Raw genomic sequence first — 22,857 nt, 5'->3', positions numbered from 1 at the left:
CCGTGATTTGTTTCTGTTTCTGTAACTATGACAAAGAAATCAATGAAGTTCATTAATATATATATATATATATATATATATATATATATATATATATATATATATATATATATGCTTTACTGTGTCAGTTTCTCATTCAAAAGTTTCTTACATAATAAATATAGCAAATGTCTAACAATAAAATGTTTTTCTTCTTTTTTGTTGGAAAAAAAGGAAGATATAGCAAGAGAAAAGAAAGATATTGCAGGCTCATGTCTGTTCAGAGATCTAGTACAGTAGTGGAGTTACACTCACCAGCCACTGTATAACACCTCTTCAATTGTTGGTTAACACAAAAAGCTAATCAGTCAATCACATGGCAGCAACATTTAGTTATGTAGACATAATCAAGATGACTTGCTGAAGTTCAAATTGAGCATCATAATGCGGACGAAAGGCGATTTAACATTGAACATTGGTACCAGACCTGTTGGTATGAGTGTTTCAGAAACTGTAGATCTACTGGGATTTTCACATGCAACCATCTCTAGGGTGTACAGAGAATGGTCTGAAAAAGGGAAAATATCCAGTGACCAGCAGTGGTCTGGCCCACAGAATAGCATCCCTGAACACTCAGCATGTCCAACCTTGAAGCAGATGGGCTACAGCAGCAGAAGACCACACCGGGTGCCTCCTGTCAGCTATGAACAGGAAACTGAGGCTACAATTCACACACACTCACCAACACTGGACAATAGAAGATGCAGAAAAGTTGCTGGTCCAAAGAGTCTCCATTTCAACTGCAACATTCAGATGATAGGCTCAGAATTTGGTGGAAATCTGAAAGCATGTATTCATTCTGCCTTATATCAACAGTTCAGGCTGCTGGTGGTGTAATGGTGGGGAATATTTTCTTGGCACGTTTTGGCCACTTAGTACCAACATGGCCTGGTTTAGCCTACCTGAGTATTGTTGCTGACCATGTCCATCCCTTTATAACTACAGTGTAGCATCTTCTGATGCTACTTCCAGCTGGATAATGCACCATGTCACAAAGCTCAGATCATCTCCACCTGCTTTCTAGAACATAATGAATGCTCCAACGGCCTCCACAGTCACCAGATCTCAGTCCAGTAGAGCAGCTTTGGGATGTGATGGAACAAGAGATTCTCATCATGGACGCAGCCGACAAATCTGCAGCAACTGCGTGATGCTTTAATGTCAGTATGGAACAAAATCTCCAACACCATGTTGAATCTGAAAGTTGAACCAAGGCAGGTCTGAAGGCAAAAGGGGGTCCAAACAGTTTTTCTGGTTCTAGAAAGACGTACCAACAATTAAGGCCCTTCTGTCAAAGCAAAGATATTCTTAGAACCAAGAGTAAAAAACACAGTAAGACAAACAAACTGTATGACGCTGCCTACAAACAGCTGTTCAGCCCTGAAAAGACAATTTCCACATTGTTTTATTTTAATCTTTATTTTTCTTTAGAAACAAGAATCTCTAATAATGACCACAAATTCTTCTTTTTCTTCCATTAAAAAAACAAAACAAAACAAAACAAAAAAAAGCAAACAATTTGCGGTCAACACATTTTTGGTCTGTGATCACATAACAGAAAAAACAGAAATTTAAGATCCATGAACTTAAACAACAAACCGGGCCCCGTTATTGATGCATGATGCCTTCAGATCAGGGTTTAGATGTAAAGAAGAAAGCGAACAAGTAGATGAAGCTCACAAAGTCACAGGTTACTCTGTTTTATTCAGTAAATAGTAGTTATGATGGATGCAAAAGGTTTCAACAGATCACCGATCTCTTGGCTCAAAACGTTAAAGAAAACACTGTCAGCTGCATGATAAAGGATGATACAGAGTATGTGCTAAATTTGGCAAGCTGTTGGGCTTTTGGTTAACATGTAAAGCAGTGGACTCGGAGCTGTTGCTCATCTTTATTCAATCCATTTAACCCTCATGTAGAAACTATTCCTGCATGACCAGGAAGAAAGAAAGACAAAAAATGACCAAATTTGGACTACATAGTTACCTCTAGAAAACTTACAGGAAGCATGTGAACAGAAAATAGATATAAAACTGGCCCAGACAAGCTTGTTTGTTTTCATTAACCTCTACCAGAAGTACTAACAGCAGTGAATATGGCAGAACTGTCTGTAGAAGAAAAGAATGGTCAATCAAACCCAATTAGTTTAGTTGTTGGGTGGAGTTTTTATAAAAAAAAGTTGTCTGCCTTTGGAGTTTTAACATGTTATTGCAGATGCAAACTAGAATCAGTTTTCCAGAAGTCTGGACTCAGCTCCTTATTGGATGGGTGCCAAGATAAAAGTTTTACAAGCTTTGAAAATCCTGCACAAATTTATTTTAAATCTGAGGAATTTTCTTTCATTTTGTCATTTTATTTTATTTTTACATTTGGTCATCTGTTGTGGTTTCATGGTCCAGTCCAGCATGTAGGCAATACACCAGCATAAAGAAGTGCTTCATGCACAAAGGTAAGGCAAAGATTTCCCCATCAAACTGCAAGTAAAACTGAATTAAATGCTGAGTCACATCAGCAGTAAACACAGCACAAAGAGCCAAACCGTGCTGAACGCTGTTAAACAAGCCCTTACAACTAAACCGGCTCATTTCTTCTTCATCACAATTCCTTAAAGAGTTAAAGTGAAAATGAAAAACCCCAACTAGCTTCAGACCTGATGAAATATAATCACTGTGGCTGATCAAACTGGGCACTTTAATAATGAAGCCCTTTAACATTAAAATGCACTTTTTAAATCATGGCAGAACCATTAAAAATGGGAACGAACTCCTTCTTTCCCTCAGCGGTGGATTTGCTGACAAGTAATGAGGTATTCTGGAAAAGCTTGCGTATCGTTGAAGATGACGAACATTGTCGGCTTGGTGATGTCATCGGTTACGCTGTCATATCTGAGGGGAACGTCGCCGGTCTCCTTCAGAGGCGCTGTTTTCATTGAATGGTCGCCTTTAGTGAAGTCTCCCGTCAGAACTTTTGACACAAAGATAAACTTGTATCCGTCCGCATTTGGGGGCGAGTACTGACTCTTTACAGACAGACAGGAATTTACAGCAAAGTACACCCCCTGACCATAGACGGTGGCTGTGTGGGGAAAAAAAGGTTAGAAAAACAGAGTCAAAATGAGATTAACAAGAAATCAGTTATTGAAACCATGAATCAATAATCATTGATAAGTCATTTAATTCTCATTCATGTCTTGTTCTAACAAGCACCTGGTAGCAGAGCTGGGCGAAATATCCAATATACTGGGAAGTTTTAAGTACGATATATAAAATGGCTATAACAGTGAGCATAAACTGTCCCAGCAGCATTTTTAAGCCATCTACGTATGAATTTTTTTTCGTGGTTTGGCTTCTCTCACTCTCCCTCTCATCCAGAAAACTCTGCTGTGCACATGCGTGTTGTTGGAGGAGAGACAGGAAAGAAGCATGGAGGCGAATTTCAGAATACGCATTTCCATGCACACAAATCAGCATAATCTACCCATGTGAATAAAATTTTTATCCAAATGAGTCAAATCAGACTTTTCCAACCGATTTGTTTACAATCAGGCTTCAATCTGAATCCTTGCAGCCATGTTAACGTGGCTATTAGTACAAAACGCAGACGGTGTGAGGTTTGATGCTAATGGATTAACAACAAACATGCAGAGCTAAAGACAACAGACAAAAAGTTATTTTTGTGGGGCTCTTTCAAGAAAATAAAAGAGGTCCTCTGCCAAGTAAAAAGCTTGCATATCATAAGTTTACCATGCACATCCAACAGAAGGCCCATCCACAAATCTGCAGACCGGTGAGCTTTGTCAGCAGATGACGTTTGACTTTAGATGTAAGGAGCAACTAACAGACTTCATCATAAAGATAAATCGCTAAAAATATGCTTCTCATCACATTCGTTCAAGGTTTTTCTAAGTTTGATGGAATAAGTTGAGCCTGCATTTACAGTCCAATCAATAAAAACCACCAGCAAAATCCTGAAGAAGCTGTGATAATGCTGTAGATGGGCAAGTTCTTGCTCACCAGATTCATAGACAGAGCTTACAACCGAATCATTAAAAACCATCATTACACACTCAACTGGAAAGTACAAAGTGCTGTTCTATAGACTAAAGCCAGAGCAGAGCAACGTACTGCTGAAAATGTTGCAAATGTGCTGCAAATAGCTGCTGAGTTATTTGGACTAAATGGGAAAGTAACAGCACCTGTACAAGTAAACGCTGCTGGGGCTGCGGGGTGTTCAAGGAACGATAAAATGACTTAATTTCAAAAAGGATTTTTGCTTTAGATGCCCGTCTCTAATCGAAACGTACCATTTTTTCCACAGAAGCTCCTGTTGAATCCATGAACACAGATTTCTTTCACACTCTCCTGACTCGTGCCGTGGTAGAGAGTCCGTTCCACTGCCGGATGCGAGGATCGCTGCAGTATGCTCGCCTTCTTCAGCTTGTACTGATTGTACAGCAGTCTATTCATGAGCTTCTCCACCTTATTAGAGATAAGAAAAAAGACCTTATGTCATTACTGAAACACCAAAATGACCCGCAGCATAAAGTGTAGCTCATTTTTCACCTGTATGATCCGGATTTTGCTGTGGTACTCGTGTATGGTCTCATAGAAAGTCCTCACCACGCTCTGAAATTCATCAGACTCCTCATCCACTTTGGTTGCTTCAGGCATGTTTGACAGCAGAGAGTATTCCTCCACTGTTATGAAAAGGCTCAGTTAATGCTTTGAAATCAGTCAAATCATTTCTGAACATAATATGTAGCCCAAAAACTGGCAGAGCAGCCAAAAAAATGATCATACGAGTAAAAATATAACAAAAGCACAAAAAAATAATAGCTACCTAGGTAGGTAAAAATATGTACACATGAATGCTTACACGTTTCCATTAGCTTCCTCCTTGTCTAATTTAAGCTTTAGCCATGCAGGCACGTAAACTCAAATGGTGCCACTGTGAGGATGCTTGTGAGCTCTCTGAAACTGATCGTCAACTTTTTAAAGCTAACAAGTGTTTTCCAACCACGTCAGAAGAAGATGAGCATTCACATTCATTTGATTACCGTAAAGAAAAGAAAAAACAGCTAAATTTTAATATGAGATCTTTAAATCTCACACAGAGCAAAGATGGAGAGCGCCGGATATGTGGGCCTAAATGAAAAGAGACAGTACTTTTTGTTTCATGCTACAGAGTTATGAGCTGAAACACTCCCCTTCAGCTGCTTTAAGATTTCCAGGTCAAAACGCTCCACAATGCAGCAGCAAACACAGACAACTAAGCTACTTGTAATTCATGAAAACAAGGTGGTGAGTTCATCAATGTCCGGCACAAAGATTCATCCAGGTGTCTCCAAACGCCCTGATACACTGAATCGATGTCATTGACAACAACAAAACATCCACACGACTGTGTTTGGGTAAAAAAAAAAAAGCAAGTAGAGCATCAGACTGGAAAGAAGCCAATAAGGTCAAACAACACCCTCATGTAAGAGAACATAACTTTCTAGGGCAAAAAAAAACTAGAACGATAAAAACTGTAAACAAATCAGGATCTCCACCAAATCAACTGATTATTTTTGTGGGTTTTAGCTCAATAAATTATTTTTTATTGGGTTTAAGTGTGTGATGACTTGTGTTAACTTTTAAAAACAGTTTTTTTGTCACTGAAAGCAGTTTGTGTTCTTTGTTGTTTGAAAATGGCTTTATAAATAAAATTTGATTTGTTTTTACTGGATTTTAACTGTAAAAAAAAAGACATGAAGAGACTATCAAAGTGCTGAATATGCTTCATAACTGTTCGGTGCAGTATACACGAATGTCAAGATAACCCAGACAACTGTTGCCTCAGTGAGTCAGAGCTTTCACATAATGGAAAAACCAAGGGGGGGTTGGCTTGCTAAAAACACCTAAAAATACATTCTTTTCAGTGGACTACTCTGATGACGCTAACATTTTCCCCCTTGTAAAGAAGTCGAGACTCTTGATGCAAGTCAATCACACTTTTCCTGTTTGCTCTCCACTACTACTGTTGGCACATGCAACCCACCAGCGATTTGACCAAATTTCTTCTGTTCACTGAATTAATAACGGATGTCAGAAGCACATTCATGATGGATTATAAGAAATAGGATGATTTCAAAGCATCACATTCGTACATGGTGAGAAAAAGAAAAGAAGCTGTGTCCAGAGAAAAAAGTAGCATTAATGTAAAAGTTATCACAGTCCTCTGAATCTTTACTGAATTAGGTTAAAAGGCGACTACAGTTTCCCACCCCTATTTTTATTTTTTAGCTGATTGTGCGCCAACCAAGAAAAAGAAAAATGGAGCTGGAGACGGAGACAGGGGCTTTTGGTCAGTGGCGATATTCACATTATTTTCAGTTTAGTCCAAACTTGTGGAGAAAGATCCTGTTCGCTGGTCAGTGGAAAAAGTCCTACAGCAGCCGACCTGCCTAAACAAGCTAAGCTTCTTTCAACATTTCCTGGAGCGCAGCAGCCGGTAACACAGAAATTAACAAGCTAGTTGCAGTGTTCATTGTAATCAAGACCGAGATTAATCAATAATGTGATAAAACATTTCACCATATCTCCCAGCCTTTGTGAAGCTTCAGGTTTAAAGCATTATTTATGGAGCATTTTCAACATGATTGTTACTCTTCCAGGAGTTATAATCCCGGTCTGCCAACGGTTGGAAAAAAAAGCCTTCTTCAGGTAGCTCCATGGTCCTTATAACCATCGAAGAGCTCACAGAACTGTTTGAAAGCACTTTTTACAGCTGAAATCCTCTAGCTTTCGACCTGGTTCTCTCATTCAGCACTGCTTCTAGCCTCCAATTCACTCATCCATCCATCATCCCTCACCATAGCCCAACCCAGTTCATACCAGTTCATATCCACCCACTCTGCTGCTTTAATTCCCTTTCAAGCATCAGTTAGAGGGTCCAGAGTTGGTTCAGGTTAATGACCTCCTAAAACAGAACCCCCTTTCAGAGTCTCATTTTATCAAGCAACTAAACACAATCCAGATGAGCCCAACAGGAGGATGGTCACATTGATCCACACCTTCACTGTCTTAGGTCCTTTGTACTTTCTAATACTTTGACTCCTCATCAATACAAAAGCTTACTGAGGTTGTGGTCTTTGCTGACTGGCTGCTCTGTTAGCCTGTTAGCATCACCTAACCAACTAAAAAGCTGTAATCCATCATATTTTTGACTGTTTAAACCACAGTTGGTCAGTTTCATGGCTCCACAAACAGCACAACATCACCACAAAATTCCATTTACCTGGTACGTCACCAGTCAAATCAGCTAATTCAAGAAGCTTCCTGGAGATCTTCACAGATTTCTCTGAGGCTACGTTACACTCCGTCATCTTCTCAAAGTCGATGATGTGGGGTTGATTGTCGAGCAAGATATCAACCTTCTTCAGCTTCATCCTCCAAGAATTCTCTAAAAATACCGTAGCATCAGGAGAATAAGGTGTTGAGTCTGACGATGTCAGATGGCGTTCCCACTGGACAGTCTTCAGGATTTCTTTGTCAGTCACAGCGTTACAGATTTTGTCCATCAGCAGCTTCACATCGCACATCGCTTCGGCCACATAGTCCTTGAACCCAGACACAGCAATGATGGTTCCCTCGAGTTCAATCCTGACTGCGTGCTTCCACATGATCACCTCCAAGCATTTCCTGTGGTAATCAGATATGTTCCCTACATTCCTGTGCTCCAGCTTCTCCTCAACCTGCCTCTGGCTCACTTTCTTATTGAAGGCGATGTCCACTCGAATCAGGTCGCAGCTATACCCTGCAAACACATGCAGGTGGATGGTGTTCGCTGCTTTTATGGCATCCTGCAAGGATATATGAACATTTTTCTTCTCCTGCAGATCTACCTGAGGGCTCTTGTTGGTAGCACTGGAGCCAGATTCATTATGAGTCATTTTCTTGGATAACTCCAAAGCTTTTTGAAGCTGTTCCTCCTCATCGGCCAGAGTCCACTGGCTTGACTCCATAGAGAACTGGATGGCTAAAGACAGCTGGGCCTCTTCTTCCAGATTACTCGCGAATGCCAGAACACCATCAGTCATCAGGAGTGGTCCACTCGCAGCATTCTGATCAGCCAAGGGCTGGGAAGTTTCAGCGGCTGTTGTATCAGAGTCCAGGACTGTCAGGCTGCCTGGTTCGTCTGCCATGTACAAGTCCATGTGATCCACATCAACGAGCTGGTCTGCAGCAGCCACTTCCTCCTCCTGGCTTTTATCAATAGCCGAGACGATTCTCTTTGCCTCCTCTAGCAGGCCTGCAAAGAGGTAAACACACAGATTAAAACTGCAAATAAAAACATTAAATGAGTACCGTGAGATGATGCTACCTACCTTTGTTTGAAACTCCATTAAGATCCATCGGCAATGGATTCGATTTCAGCTCGGGTGTAGAGTCATTCGTAGACACTATCTGGAAGTTTTTGTGGGACATCATCTTCCATGCAGTTTCAAAAACATCCTGAAATAATAAAGAGAATTATTTATTAAGAACATCTGCTTCTGCTTTGGTTAAACCTGAACTGATTCACATTTTAACGTTGATAAGAATATTCTAACACAAAATGTTCAAGACCGTACATTAAAAACAGCAGCAGATTTGTGAATAACTCACACAGTTTCACCACATTTGATGATCTTTTATCATGTTTTACGACTTAGTTCACCATCACAGGCCCTGCTCTACAGACTGCATGTCTGAATGCACCGAGGATGCCGTGAAGATGGATTTAGAGGTGTTAGACACATTTTCATCATGTGAATGCAAATGAGTCCTGAGATGGAAGCACCTGAGTTACCACCATATGATTTATTCTCACTCTTCCAAATTATGAAAAAAAAACAACAACAATTCTTCAAAGATATGTCCAAACTCACAGGAAGTGTAATTAGAAACCAACCAAAACAAAAGAAAAAAAAGCTTGCCTTTTATGTTAATGTATGCAGCAGCAGTGAAGAAATAGCTATAAAAACAAGAAGCCTAAAAGCTTTAAATCTGTGGGTTCTGGGAGTTACTCTCCTCAAAACGTAAGTTCTAGTAAAGGCAGAACTTAATATGAAGTGACAGAGGGAGGAGGGAATGTGCTGTTTTAAAGCCAGTGTTTTTCTTTAAAGAATGAAGACCACAGACGTTAAAAGCCTTACCATATTGCTTTTCTGGTGCAGTACTATGATGCTTTTTCTACTTTAAAACAAATCACTCAACATCCAATGCTCGCAATATACATCACCAGTGATATTTTAGAGGCTGTTGCATGGTAACAGCCACCAGAATCCAGAACTTTTAGTTTATCTGTCTCAGTGTTTTTTTAATCAGTAAAGCTCAAACTTTGACTCAAAAGTAAAGGCAAAAATCAACACTACTGACCATGATGTTAAAGTGGTTATCTTATTCTTTCCAATTAATGGTTACAACTCTGTAAAAAACCAGAATATTTCAAACTGGATTGTATTAACCAACAAGCAACTCCTTTATGATTTTAATTAATCATCAGAAATCTGTGTTATTACATGAATGAAGAATTCTTCTGTGAATGTCAAAGTTCTGCTGAGTTTAAATGCTGGACCTGAGGACTGTGGTTTCTCTGCTATAGAAAACAATGTGCATCAATATCTCTTTAATATGTGATGGCAGGCCTCACCACATGTATGTTCACCCAAAGCTGGTTTACCCCTAAGCTATGGAGTGAAACGAGTCTTAAAAAAGGTTACAGATGTGTACTGCATGATTTTCAAATGTGTAAAACATTTGCTTTTGCAAACGTGTCGTGAAATCCAGACAAAAAGCATTTGAACACATGTAAAATAACTTTACACAGGAACACATTATACACTAGATAATTTGTTTGAATTCACACCTTCAATCTCACACATGTGATGATTTTCATGTTCAAAAACCTCTGTGTATGCACAACATTAGATCTGTGTGCATGCACTGCTTGAGATGCACGTATCAGGTTATATTTACACATGGATCAACTTGCATGTGCAGGCAGAGTTTTGAGACTCCTTTCCAACCCTCACACCTCCTCGCAGTTTCACAAATACGTGCTGCGTTTAAGTGCTGGTGGAAAGCTGGATCATATGAATTTTAGTGCTATTTATTATTGGCATGGATTCAGCCTTATAACATGGGTAAATAAATAACATTATTTTTTTTGTTTTCTAATAGAAGTTGTGAATTTATTCAAGTGGGCCAAAAGTACAGGGACAGCTAAAAAAAAAACTTGTGATGTGCTGTCACCCTTTTTTGTCACAGAAACATGATATTGCTGTTTTAGTTTGTTCTATCTGTGTAGCATTATAATCAAGGGGTGATTAACTATTCTTTGTCCACAGAAAGTGTCCTTCCACTTTCATATAGCTATGGAGGAAAATAACACTTGAATCCTAAAATCACAGTTTTCTATCAAACATTTTTAAGCATTATTACACTATTTTCAGAACAAATATAAATTAATCAAAGAGGCGTAGATGCCTATCACTATATTGTTCCTGAACAATCACAGCATGCTACATTAATGATCGGAGGTCCAGCTGCCTTAGAGGAGCCGAGGATTGGGCTACCAAATGGCTCGTCATTTACAATCACTCAGAGCTTCTATTAGGCAGCTATGGAAGGTTTGTATGTCAATAAGTATTTTTTTTTATTTAGGTTTGGTCATAAAAGCCCAATTTTTAAGTTTATTTAGCCATTATAAAAAAAATTATTTAGAATTTAATATTTTAATCAAACTTTTAAATAAACAACCGAACAAAGACCCACAACAAACAAGTAAATAAAGTCCGAAATCTGAACTTTATGTAACTTTAGATTCACTAACTTCACCACCTTTTCTGGGCACCTGCACCACTATGCTTGCTATCTTCTCAGAGTCTGTCTCCATTTCTTCTTTTACATAATAGTATGATGTAATCTTTCCTCACATGTGATCAAAATAACGCCCCGCCCCTTTTGAAGATAGGACTCTTAATGGTGGGAATCAGCTCTTCTCATTCTAACAGTCAGCTCATTTGTGAATAAGACATTGCTATACCTTATCTGTTAGAAGTTGATGACCCAAAAAATAAAAATTATGAACCCATGAGATTATGATCCATCCTTGTTTATATCAATTTTTCTTTTTTTTTTTTGTTTTGGTTTAGATGCACTTTAAATCAGGGAATCCCAACTCCAGCCCTCAAGGACCACTGTCCTGCAGACTTTCCATGTTTCCCTGCTGCAACACACCTGACTCAAATTAATGACTCAGTAGCAGACGTGTTTATAACTTAATAATAATAATAATAATAATACATTTTATTTTAAAAAAAAGCGCCTTATCAAAGCACCCAAGGACACTGTACAAACATAAGACACTAAAAGTAAGCAAAACATTAAAAGCACAAAACAGAATAAGTGATAGAGGAAGGAAACACTGTGGAAAGATGTATATGGACTTAGGAGGGATAAGACTGTCTGAACAGATGAGTTTTAAGTCTGGATTTGAAGAGAAGGACGGAGTCCACTGTACGGAGATCAGGAGGGAGGGAATTCCAGAGATGAGGAGCCGAGCGACTAAACGCCCTGCTCCCCATTGTTGCCAGACGTGCCGGGGGAACGGAAAGCTGATGGGTATGGGAGGAACGCAGTGTGCGGGAAGGGGTGTGTGGATGAAGGAGATCAGAGATGTAAGATGGAGCCATGTTATGGAGTGCCTTAAAAGTGATGATCAGTATTTTGTAGATGATCCTTTGTTTGATGGGGAGCCAGTGGAGTTGTTGCAAGATGGGAGTGATATGATGAGCAATGGGGGTCCGAGTGATAACACGTGCGGCAGAGTTTTGGAGGAGCTGCAGCTTCTGGAGGGACTTATTGGGGAGGCCAAAAAGAAGTGAATTGCAGTAGTCAATGCGGGATGTGATCAGGCTGTGAACAAGAATGGCAGTAGTTTGGGAAGTGAGGGAAGGACGGAGACGAGAAATATTACGTAGGTGGAAATAGGCGGACCGGGTGATGTTATTAATGTGAGACTGGAAGGACAATGTGCTGTCGAGGACGACACCCAAGCTCTTAACCTTAGGGGAGGGGAGGACAGTTGAGTTATCAAGAGTAATGAAACATTTATTGGCTTTGGATAGGGTGTGAGGTGTGCCTACCAAGAGGACTTCCGTTTTAGAGCTGTTTAGTTTAAGAAAGTTGGATGAGAACCAAGACTGGATTTCTTCAAGACAGAGGGTGAGGGCGGTTGGCGGGAGCGAGGCAGATGGTTGAGTTGAGAGGTAGAGCTGGGTGTCGTCCGCGTAGCAGTGGAAATTGATATTATATTTTCGAAGGATGTGGCCGAGTGGGAGTATGTAGATGATAAAAAGGAGGGGGCCCAGTACAGAACCTTGGGGCACTCCAGCGGAAATAGATTTATGAGATTTATGAGATTTGAGTTGTATGAACTGTGTTCGATCAGAGAGATATGAAGTAAACCAGGCTATTGGGGTGTGAGTGATGCCAAGAAATGAGAGTCGACTTAGAAGAGTAGCGTGAGAAATGGTATCAAAGGCTGCTGTGAGGTCCAGGAGAATGAGGATGGAAAGCAGTCCAGAGTCGGAAGCCATGAGTAGGTCATCAGAAATTTTGATAAGTGCAGTCTCGGTGCTGTGGAGGGGACGGAAGCCAGATTGAAACTGCTCATAAATATTGTTGGACAGCAGATGATTATGAAGTTGAGAGGCAACAGATTTTTCTAAAATTTTGGAAATGAAGGGGAGATTGGATATGGGACGAAGGTTGATGAAGTTGGTTGGGTCCAGGCCAGGTTTCTTCAAAATGGGCGTGACTGAGGCAGATTTGAGTGAAGAAGGGACCAAACCAGAACTCAATGAAGAATGGATGATTTTGGTAATGAGAGGCGCAAGTGAGGAGCAGCAGGATTTAACCAGGATGGAGGGGAGTGGATCAAGGTGACATGTGGAAGGTTTGGATTTATGGATAATGTCAGAGATGGTTTGGATTGAGGGAAGGTCAAAACTAGAAAAAGTGGTTGTAAGAGATGGGAAGGAGGTAGTGGGGTCACCTCCAGCGACTGCAGCTCCAGTTGAAGTGAGGTGTGTATGGATATCTGTGATTTTGGAAATGAAAAAAGACATGAGTTTGTTGCAGAAATCGTGAGATTGCATATGGTGGGGAAGAGAATCAGGAGGTTTAGTGATGGAAGTGAGAAGAGAGAAGAGGGTTTTAGAGTTATGACTGTTTGAATGGATTAAATTGGAGTAGTATGCAGATTTGGCTGAGTAGAGAGCGGCCTTGTACACAGTGATGTGGTCCTTGTACATATTATTATGAATAGTGAGTCCAGTTTTGTTGGCAAGGCGTTCCAGCTGACGGCCGCGGGATTTCAGTTGACGTAGGGCAGGAGTAAACCAGGGTGCTGAGCGGGTGAAGGAGACTGATCTAGATCGCAGAGGAGCATGGATGTCCAGGAGAGTGTGAAGACTTTTGTCATAAAAAGAAACCAGGTCATCAGGTGAGCAACAGGAAGATACACTGGGAAAATTATTGATATCAGATGTGAAAGTTTCGATGTTTATGTCCTTTATATTACGAAAGGAGATGATGCGAGGGAGTATAATTTTAGACAGCTGCACCTTGATGTTAAAAGTAACGAGCTGGTGATCAGAAAAAGCAACAGAATGAGATTTACAACCAGTAGGGGCGATACCAGAGCAGCAGACTAAATCCAAAATATGTTTTTTACAGTGGGTTGGAAAATTAATGTATTGATGAAGACCAAAGCTGTCCAGGCAGGACGAGAAGTCCCTGGAAAGAGGAGCACTGTCATTGTCCAAGTGAATATTGAAGTCACCTAGAATGATCAAGTTATGGGAGAGGGAAGAAAGATGGGTGAGGAGGAGGGGGAAATCATTCAAAAAATCCTTGTTATATTTTGGAGGACGGTAGACGGTGGTAACAACTGTGGGAGAGGGACCGGGCAGCAGTGATGCAGAATACTCAAAGGAGGAGAAGACCGGAGCAGCAGGAATCGGCACAACTTTCCAGCTCTCACGATGGAGCAATGCAAGACCTCCACCGCGTCCAGAAGCACGAGGCAGGCAAACGTAAACAAAGCCCGGCGGGACGGACTCATTTAGAGAAATAAAATCATCAGGCAGCTGCCAAGTCTCTGTCAGGCATAAAAAGTCAAGATTATGATCTACAATAAGATCTCTTATTAAAAGGCCCTTATTGTTGAGAGAGCGTATGTTCAGAAGACCAAAGGTGGCGGTCGCGTGGCTGCTTTTGCAGGCAGAGTTACCTGCCCTTGGCAAACTAGCCAGGGTGGCGCAGTTAGCATCCCGGCGAATGATCGGAGAGCGTCGGCGTGAGGTGAGTAAGGTCGGTATTGAGGACCCGGAGATGTTGTAAAACTGCTTGCCACGCGATCCACGGTGGACGTACCTCCGGCAGGGCTGGAAGAAGATCTCCGGAGGAATGGGGAGACCAGAAGGAGGCTGGAAAACGTCGACATGGCGTCGGAGCTTCAGAAGTTCAGCAACTGAGTACTGGAACAGGGCGTCAGCTTGGAGTTGGACAAGTGACAGCAGGAGCCAGCCAGCTGCAAACCACAGCAACACACGGAGAATCCACGTCATCCTTCTCGGGAGTGAGGCTGGAAAGCCAGGGATCCGCGGGTAAGCTGTAGATCAGTGGGCTGTTTGACAGGTCAGCAGTTTGACAGGTGGGCAGCTGACAATAGAACGCCGTCGCTGTCAAGAGAAGGCGTTGAGGCTACTGGCCAGGTATACAGCAGGTGATGTTTCAATTTTTTTTTTTTTTTTTTTTTTTTTGTTTTTTGCCGGTGAGCAGCGGCGACAGCTACGCCAGCGTTCACTCAGACCGGAACTTGTCAGACATCCACTTTGTGGATTTGGTGTTGCAGCAATGAAACATCTAATACCTGCAGGATAGTGGTCCTTGAGGACCAGGGTTGGGGATCACTGCTTTAAATGATTACAGTATTAGCATCCACACTTTTGACTGGTACTGTATGTGTGTCACAACTGTAATTACAGTGAAACTGAAGCATTCAGTATGCAATTCATTTAGAAAACAGTCAACAACTGTGCAGCGTTACTGCCTTGAATATGCAAATACACTCCAGCTCCAGCGTATAAATAAGACCTCAAGATAGCTTATCATGATGAATGACACCAGGCCTGCTGAGATGGAGCCTAGAGTCGCTTTAAAAGCACAGAAATACATAAAGTAATATGTTCAAATTCCATCACTGCCTTACCTGGTGCTGTAGGGGCTTCCAGGGCACATACTCTGGGCTGATGTAGACCTGAAACTTGGTCTCCATCTCATTCATAATGCTTCTGCACTCCTTTTCATCTAAGAAGCGGGTCACTCCTGGAGCATTTACTGTGATGGTTCGGGTGCAGATAGACGAGACCACACCTTGAAGCACCTCCTCTGCCATTTGACATGCAACTGCATGGCCATGGATCTGTCAGGCGACAAAACAAGTGATGAGGAATAGATTTTAAAACCTTCTGAATTAGCAGAAAAGAAAGATCCATCAGATACCTTTAAACCAGAGCTATCTTCAGCCTCTAGTGGAACAATTGACACTTGGTCCATGTCCGCCAGTAGCTGGTGACAGTGAATCTGGATGTACTTCAGCATGTTGGGATCCATAGAGATGACAGACTCACTTTCGATGGGTGTGCTCAAAAACTCCAGGATTGCAGTCCGTTTGTCATTCTCCATCCCTTTCAATGTCAGGACATCAATATTCCCTCCTCGTTCTGACACCTTCACACAGGTGAAGCCCAGAGTCTGCAGGAAGTGATTCCACTCTCTGCAATACAGCATACACTCAAGCTCCGTGTCCACAGTTATGCTCAAATGACTGACTTGGGATTTTAAGAAGCTACACGCCTGATCAGCTGCACTCTGGGATACGGATGTTACCATTACATTAGTGTCTAAAACAGAGTACGAAGCAGGAGAGTCTGGCTGATGCATGGCTTTCAGCAGCTGCTCTTCCACGTCTTTTCTCGCAAGTAACTGGGCCTGTTCCAGCTCAAGGGTGAAATGAACAGTTACCATATTGCCAATAAAGTCCATGATTGTGTGTTTTATCTGCTCTACTTGAAGTCTGTTAGGTCCTGCAATGTGGACACAATCATCTTTAATCTGGATGCTAAAATCTGGATTGGTTTTCTGTATGTCTTCATAAACAGAGCTGCACTGAAACAAAGAATATTTTACTGGGTCTGTAATGGCTAAATCACAAGTTAGTGTTTGTGCTTCATCAGTTTCATCCTCCATGACCTCCTCTTCCACCATTTCTACTGTTTCACCAGCAGCAGGAGAGTCCAAAGCTGTCTGAGAAGAGGAGGAGTGACTGCTGTCTGATGGCTCAGCAGGAGAGGGCTGGTCTGCATCTGCAAGGATGGGACCAGTCTGCTGCTGGATAACATTCAGGTCCTCTGAGCTCGTCTCTGTGACTTCTTGGCTCTCAATTTCAACATCTTGCGATGGTGTCGGTTGGAGAAAGTTATAGTAGGGCTTCACTACAAGTTCTGTATCATCCAGTTTGTGCTGAAGATTCAGGACGGGATCCACAGCTGTTAGAAAAAAACAAAAACACACATTTTTTTTTAGGGAGGAAATAAAAGAGCAATCAGAGTTTTAAGGTCGGACATTGAAAACTTACATTCATAGTTCGCAAATGACACTTTTGCTGCTCCCTCTGACAGCATGGTGACCTCCTTCACCGTCTGATTCCCACCTCGCGCGCTCTCAAAGTACAAAGACAGCAGGTCGGTTGTGGTACCCGGGTGCAGGTTCTCTACAAGGACGGAGTCCGTCTGCTCAATCTGTTCGAGAGTGACCTCGGCACCAACCAGTTTTCTCTTGGAGATTTTTGCGCTGAGAGTTTGAAAATCTATAAAACAAGAAATTCACATCAAACTGGCCGTAGACATTGTACAGGTTCCCTGTTAAATTACAAATGGGATGAAAGCACATTTTAACCGAATTCAAGTTCTACAAAGTACTTAATGCTTTACATATGTATACACACACACACACACACACAAACACTTAGGGGTGTTTTAAAAACACTGATCTACGATACAATGCCATCAGTCCAGATCAAAAATAGACAGAAATCAATGCAGTAATTATTTGTAAATTGTATTAAAAATGAACAAGTAGAAATGTTTCCATTTTCTTTATTCTAACAACTAAAAATAGTTTATTTGATGAGGAAAATGTTGATGTGGTGTGTAGCAATGACAGTCAGACTTTACCAACTTCGTTGTTATGACCAAGTTCCACAAATACTTAGTTTGAGACTCTAAATAGAAGTAAGGTTTACATTATATCCTGCTTTAATGTAATTGTTACCAACAATGTATGAAAACTGGTTATATACAGAAGGCCAAAACTGGGGTGTCAAATTGTGTAAAACTGTGACATTTCTTACATTTTCTCTACAATCTATACAATGCCAAAATGCAAGCTGGCACAGCATCAAACACTGTTACCAGTGGTCCCATGTTAGCACGCGTACTTGCTGTTCCACTACAGAAACTGGACCATATTGTGCTTGGTTAGGGTTACTGATAGGGTTACATCTAAGTTCTAACGTGAACACGTTAAAGCTCAACACACAAAATGTGTCACAGTCTTAATTTTTCTATTTAAATGTCCAATTGAGCTCAGGAATAAAATCACGAGATGACATTTAAGTCGATGTTAGTGATTTGGTATGAATGGAAGGCATTACTTTCGAACTCCAAAACCCAAATTGAAAGATGGCTGATATGTCACCTGGTCCACAGCCATCCATTTCTTTCAGCTAAATGCTAATGTTAGCCTGCTGACAGTCCCACAATGACGTTTTTTTTTTGTCTATTTGACCTCAATTTTGCAAGTTTGATCTCCAGTATTTACCATTTAGCAAAAGAAACAAACTAAATCTAAAGACTGCTGGGTAAAATCTGGATTTAGTATTGATGGCAATCTGAAATACTTGTCATCAGCTATGATAACTGTCAGAGCCTGGGCCTAAAATATACGCACATACATACATATCATACACAGTTGATATATTGTAAACAGTGAAGAGATCATTGTCTCTGAAGTCTGAACAGTGAAGGTTAATTTCTTCTAAGAAAAGGAAAACATGAATGTTTAAAGACCTTTTGAGAAGGGTTGGCAGAAGTGAATAAGGACAAAATCACTGCCTGGTGATGGGTGCAAGGTGTAGTCGGTCATGTTGAGGTCCATCATGTTCTCAACATAGAGCTCTATCATTTCCAAGGAGGTACCAGGATTGATCCCTCGCAGGAGCAGTCTGCATGGGTCCTTTGATGGAGGCTTTCTTACAATCAGCTCAATATTATGCAGAACATGATGGCCTTTAGACAGCACTCTGGCAGCAGCTGTTGATGTGGTTGGAGCAGAAAAAAAAGAAAATATTACAACCAATATCTGGAAGACAAAGTACTGAGATGTTTATTTTTGTGTTTAAAACAGGGAAAAGAACTAGTGATGAGCTTTAAACCCAAGAAGCACTCTTAGTTCACAACGAAGAAAATGGTTAATGACTATTATGAATTATATGTTGACATTTATTGTTAATTTGAGTCAATATTGCATCAGTTCATTTAGGTTTGCAGCATTTTTTTCTGCACAGCTCGGCTGTGATCTGCACTTTGATTGGACCAATCTGACACGTTATTTTCTTTTCTGGTCATTCTGCTGCAGATCTGCTGCTGTGTTCGGCAACATGAGACAGTTTGAGTCAGGTTTTAGCTGTTGGACAGATGGCCTCATGTATGACTTTAGAATCCTTTAGGATACAAAGGAATTTATGGTACACTCAATGAATGTCCAAGTCATGGGGCTATACAACAAGCCCAAATCCTCAGCCCTCCACCACCGTGCTTGACAGTTAGTGTGAGATGTTTGTGCTGACAGGCTTTATTTGGTTTTCCCCAAACAGACTGCTGGCCATCATGACCAAATACCTCCATGTTGGTGTCATCTGCCTAAAGGACATTGTTCCAGAAGTCTTGTAATTTGTTCAGCTGCAACTTTGCAAACCTAAGCTGTGCTGCCAAGTTTGTTTTAGAGAGAAAAGGCTTTCTCTTGCAACCCATCCAAACAAGTGAAATACTAGTTCAGCTTTTTTATGATTGCACTGTTGTGAACTTTAACATTTGATGTAGCTCTCAGGATTTTTTTTCTTATGAACATCTTTGAGCATTGCACAGTCTGGCATTGGGCTAAACTTGTTGGGACTTCCACTTCTGGAAAGACTTTGGAGCTGTTTTGAACGTCTCCCACTTCTGAATAATATTCTCACTGTAGAATGATAGACTCCCAAGTTGCTTGACAATAGTTTAAAACCCTTCACCAAATCGTTGGGCAGCAATATTTGCTTATCTAAGATTGCTGATGTCTTCCTCCTTGGCATTATGTTAACACACACACCTGAATGCTTCGGACCAGCAAGTGACAAAACCTCTGCTTTTATTAAAAGGTGCTCATGCAGATTATCATTAGCTTATCAACTTAATTTTATAAATAAAATATATGTCATGTGTTGTTGTTCATCTTAGGTTGTCAAACTCTTTTGTAAATGTCCTGATATGTAAAACCTCAGAATTGAAAGAGGATTTACTTTTTTTATTCACATGACTGCTAAATATGATATAGTTCATACCCAAACAAGATCATTCAAACAGTGAAAAATCAAATTTACAATTGAAAACAGTCAAGACACATATACTGTAGAAACTTGCCTTCTGCCTCCTCAAAAACCAGTACAACATGGTTGCCCCTCTTCCCCACAGATTCAATCGAACCTCCCCCAGAACGCTTCTTATTCTCAAAGTAAAGGCACAGCAGCTCTTCATCTATTCCTTCAGGCAGCGCCAGCACCTCCACTGTCCTCTCCTCTGGGCTTCCAACAGACATCCTAAAAACACAGAAAAATGCAGTACCAGTCAAAGGTTTGGACAGAATAAATCCTGTATAGCTTTATTTATTTTACTTTTCATCTATTTGATTTTTAAATTTTTTTTTTTAACGTATCCTTTGGTGCAAAAACCATCAATAGCGAAGAAAAAAAGTGACTTTCATAAGGTTCAAGAAGGATACATTCGTTAGTCACCAGCCTCAGACATCTGCAGTTAACACCACCTCATATATCATTGTATGACCTGTTCACATGGTTCAAGTGGTCAACATGAGTTATTCAACAGAGACAGCATGAATCAGCCTTTCAGCTGAATTTCTACAAAGAAACTACTACCTAGGATGGCCAAAAAGAAGAAAACTACTTCAATAATTCACAAGCAATAAAAATGAGACCAATAGAAAAGTGTTCTTTCTTCCAAATTTGAGATTTCTGGTTCCAATTTTTGTGTTTCTGCAAGATGAAGGAAACTGGAATCGCTGGTATCTGTAGGAGTGGTTTCCATTGTGAGGCACAGAGGAGGCGGTATGATGATGTGGGAGTGCAGATTTTCTCAGGTATGCATCCATATTGACGGCTAAGTCTGCATACCTCTTGCATCCTACTTGTACTGTGAGCTCTCTCCTGCCAGTAAAAGTCAGTCTTATCTTAACTCTTGTCTTATCTCCTGTTCCGTCTCATTCTTTCTTTCTTTTCCTCTCTTCCTCCGATAACACCTTCTTGCATTTCTTCGCGTGTTAAAAATGGCCAGTGTGTTAGCGTGTGATTTTTTTATGACAAAAACCAAAAATCAATTAAAAAAAACTTTGTAGATGTTTTACGCAAAGTGAAACTTGGCTCATACGTTGTGCTGCTTCTTGGAAGAAAAAGTCGCATAGAGCGTTTTTCAGCCTCGGGATGCTGCAGGGCAACGATAGCTCCAGAAACGCACAAAATATGTCAATGTGCTATCAAACGAGTCCAGAATGCAGTGTTTTAAGGTTGAAAAGTTACATAATAGGTCTTAAGAACAAAAGTTACTTTGGTCCTTGCTGGAAAAGACAAGATTAAGAGAATGTTGTTGTTTGACATTGTCATGACAAAAAAAGTCAATAAAAACAATTCAAAGGAACGTATATGATTCAAATGCATTCAGGTACACCTACACCTATACCTATAATCTGGTTTATTGTCTCTTAAAAAAGGCTAATAGAAAATCTGAATGACTGAATCTGGTAAATTTAGGAATCTACCAACATAACACATTATCTGGTGATCAGAAAAAGTTAATTTAGTGTCCTGATATTATTATGATTATGATTATTATTATTATTATTATTAACATGGTAATAATATCAATATTGATATAGATAATATTAGTTATTTTATTTGCCTCTCGCAAAATGTAATTATTTGAAAATATTATCACATATTTTAAAAGCAGCCATGTTTACATGTTTCTGGTTTTCTTAATATTATAAAGCTATATGTAGGACACTACACAGTTTTTCTGATATATTATATGTCTCTTTGAAAATCAAATAAGTAAACGCAGTTTATCTAAACCATAATATTAATGGAGCAACCTCTCAAATATAGTCAAAACTCTGATATCAGCATCTTTCACTTTGAATTACAAGCGATGAGACAGCATGAAGTACTCAATATTTAATTTACAATCCCATAAAGAACAGATTATTTGGGTATATATTAACATAATAAAAGCACAAGTGTGAATTTGTGAAAATATGAAAGACAGGCAATAGTGTGATAAGTTAAACTGTTTAATTACGTTACTGAGTTATTACTGGCAAAGACAAAAAAAATCAAAGTACACTTTGCCAATAATCACGCATTCTTTCTTAAAACATAATCATTTCTCACTTAAACGTGATCCGTAAATAACTTTAATGATTTCTCACACGTCTATGAGGACCAGTAAGAGACTTGTAATCAGTTCGGCCTACACACCGCTGCCTTCCGGGAAGTTCGTACTTTCTAACTAGCATTGTTTTGTGGAGCTAAACGTCACTTCTGTAGTTAGACTACCCTAAAAAAACTGCGTCACAGTGGCGCAGTTTTTATTTAATTGCTTTAAAAGCTATATTTCATACTCTGTAAGGGTCTGCGTTGTCATGCTGCCAACTAGAAAGTGAAACCAATAGCTATAGTTGCGATGTTTGTGAACATTAAACTGGCAGTTTCTCGCTAAAGGTCTCCGTTTTGTCACAAACAAAAAGCAAATTACCTTTTCACAATGCGGTTAGATGATTTTAGAGCTTTACTTACTTGTGCTACAACGAAAACATTGACTCTTGTCGGGTTAAACTGAGAAGTACTTCCTTGTTGTGCTGCTTGTTGAACGTCGGGCGGCGTCATCAGTTTATTGCTGCACGTGTTAAAGAGACAGCGGCTTGTTTATGATGCGAGTCCACTGCGCGCGCATTTACGTAACAAGTAAATTTCAATAAAAACATTGAATTTGAATGAAGAAAACTTTAGTGAATATTTCTAATCAATATAATTTTTATTTTAACGTGAATGCAAGGAATCCGGGGACTTCTGCGGTCTGTTTTGAGGCCAGGTTTGGCAATTCTGTTACAGACAGAAAACAATCTGTTTGATATTAAGTCTTAAATTGTAAAATTTCTGAATCTTAGGTAACGTTGTGGTATATTCTGCACAGCCCATACAAGGAATTACGAGGCAATCAAATAATCAAATTAATTAAAAAAGTCGGACAATGAAAATGAGTTGTTCAAAAATCCCAGCAGAGATAAGCGAGACACACATTGTTTAAAGGTTTTCGTTTATATTCCAGTGTAATGTCCT

At 40.2% G+C, this 22,857-nt stretch overlaps 1 protein-coding gene across 2 annotated transcripts; it reads right to left on the bottom strand.

The window, feature by feature from the left end:
- Window positions 1-1,723: 1,723 nt before the first annotated feature.
- parp10 (poly(ADP-ribose) polymerase family member 10) lies at window positions 1,724-22,414 on the bottom strand. Of its 2 annotated transcripts, none has more exons than XM_042012127.1 (11): window positions 22,274-22,414; window positions 19,871-20,046; window positions 18,263-18,505; window positions 16,771-17,001; window positions 15,636-16,681; window positions 15,343-15,555; window positions 8,408-8,534; window positions 7,318-8,331; window positions 4,602-4,735; window positions 4,343-4,517; window positions 1,724-3,114 (listed from the first exon to the last, which is right to left on the bottom strand). In XM_042012127.1, exons 1-11 carry the CDS (start codon window positions 22,402-22,404, stop codon window positions 2,816-2,818), a joined length of 3,789 nt encoding a protein of 1,262 aa, XP_041868061.1. In that variant the 5' UTR covers window positions 22,405-22,414; the 3' UTR covers window positions 1,724-2,815. The 2 variants fall into 2 exon arrangements, with proteins under 2 accessions (XP_041868061.1, XP_041868062.1); XM_042012128.1 differs by having other exon boundaries at window positions 22,315-22,405.
- Between the last annotated feature and the right edge of the window lie 443 nt (window positions 22,415-22,857).

The sequence above is a fragment of the Melanotaenia boesemani genome, chromosome 17 (genome assembly GCF_017639745.1).
Source record: "Melanotaenia boesemani isolate fMelBoe1 chromosome 17, fMelBoe1.pri, whole genome shotgun sequence".
Classification (NCBI taxonomy): Eukaryota; Metazoa; Chordata; class Actinopteri; order Atheriniformes; family Melanotaeniidae; genus Melanotaenia; species Melanotaenia boesemani.
The sequence above is the reverse complement of the archived record's forward strand: the minus strand, read 5'-3'. Positions and strand labels throughout refer to the sequence as shown.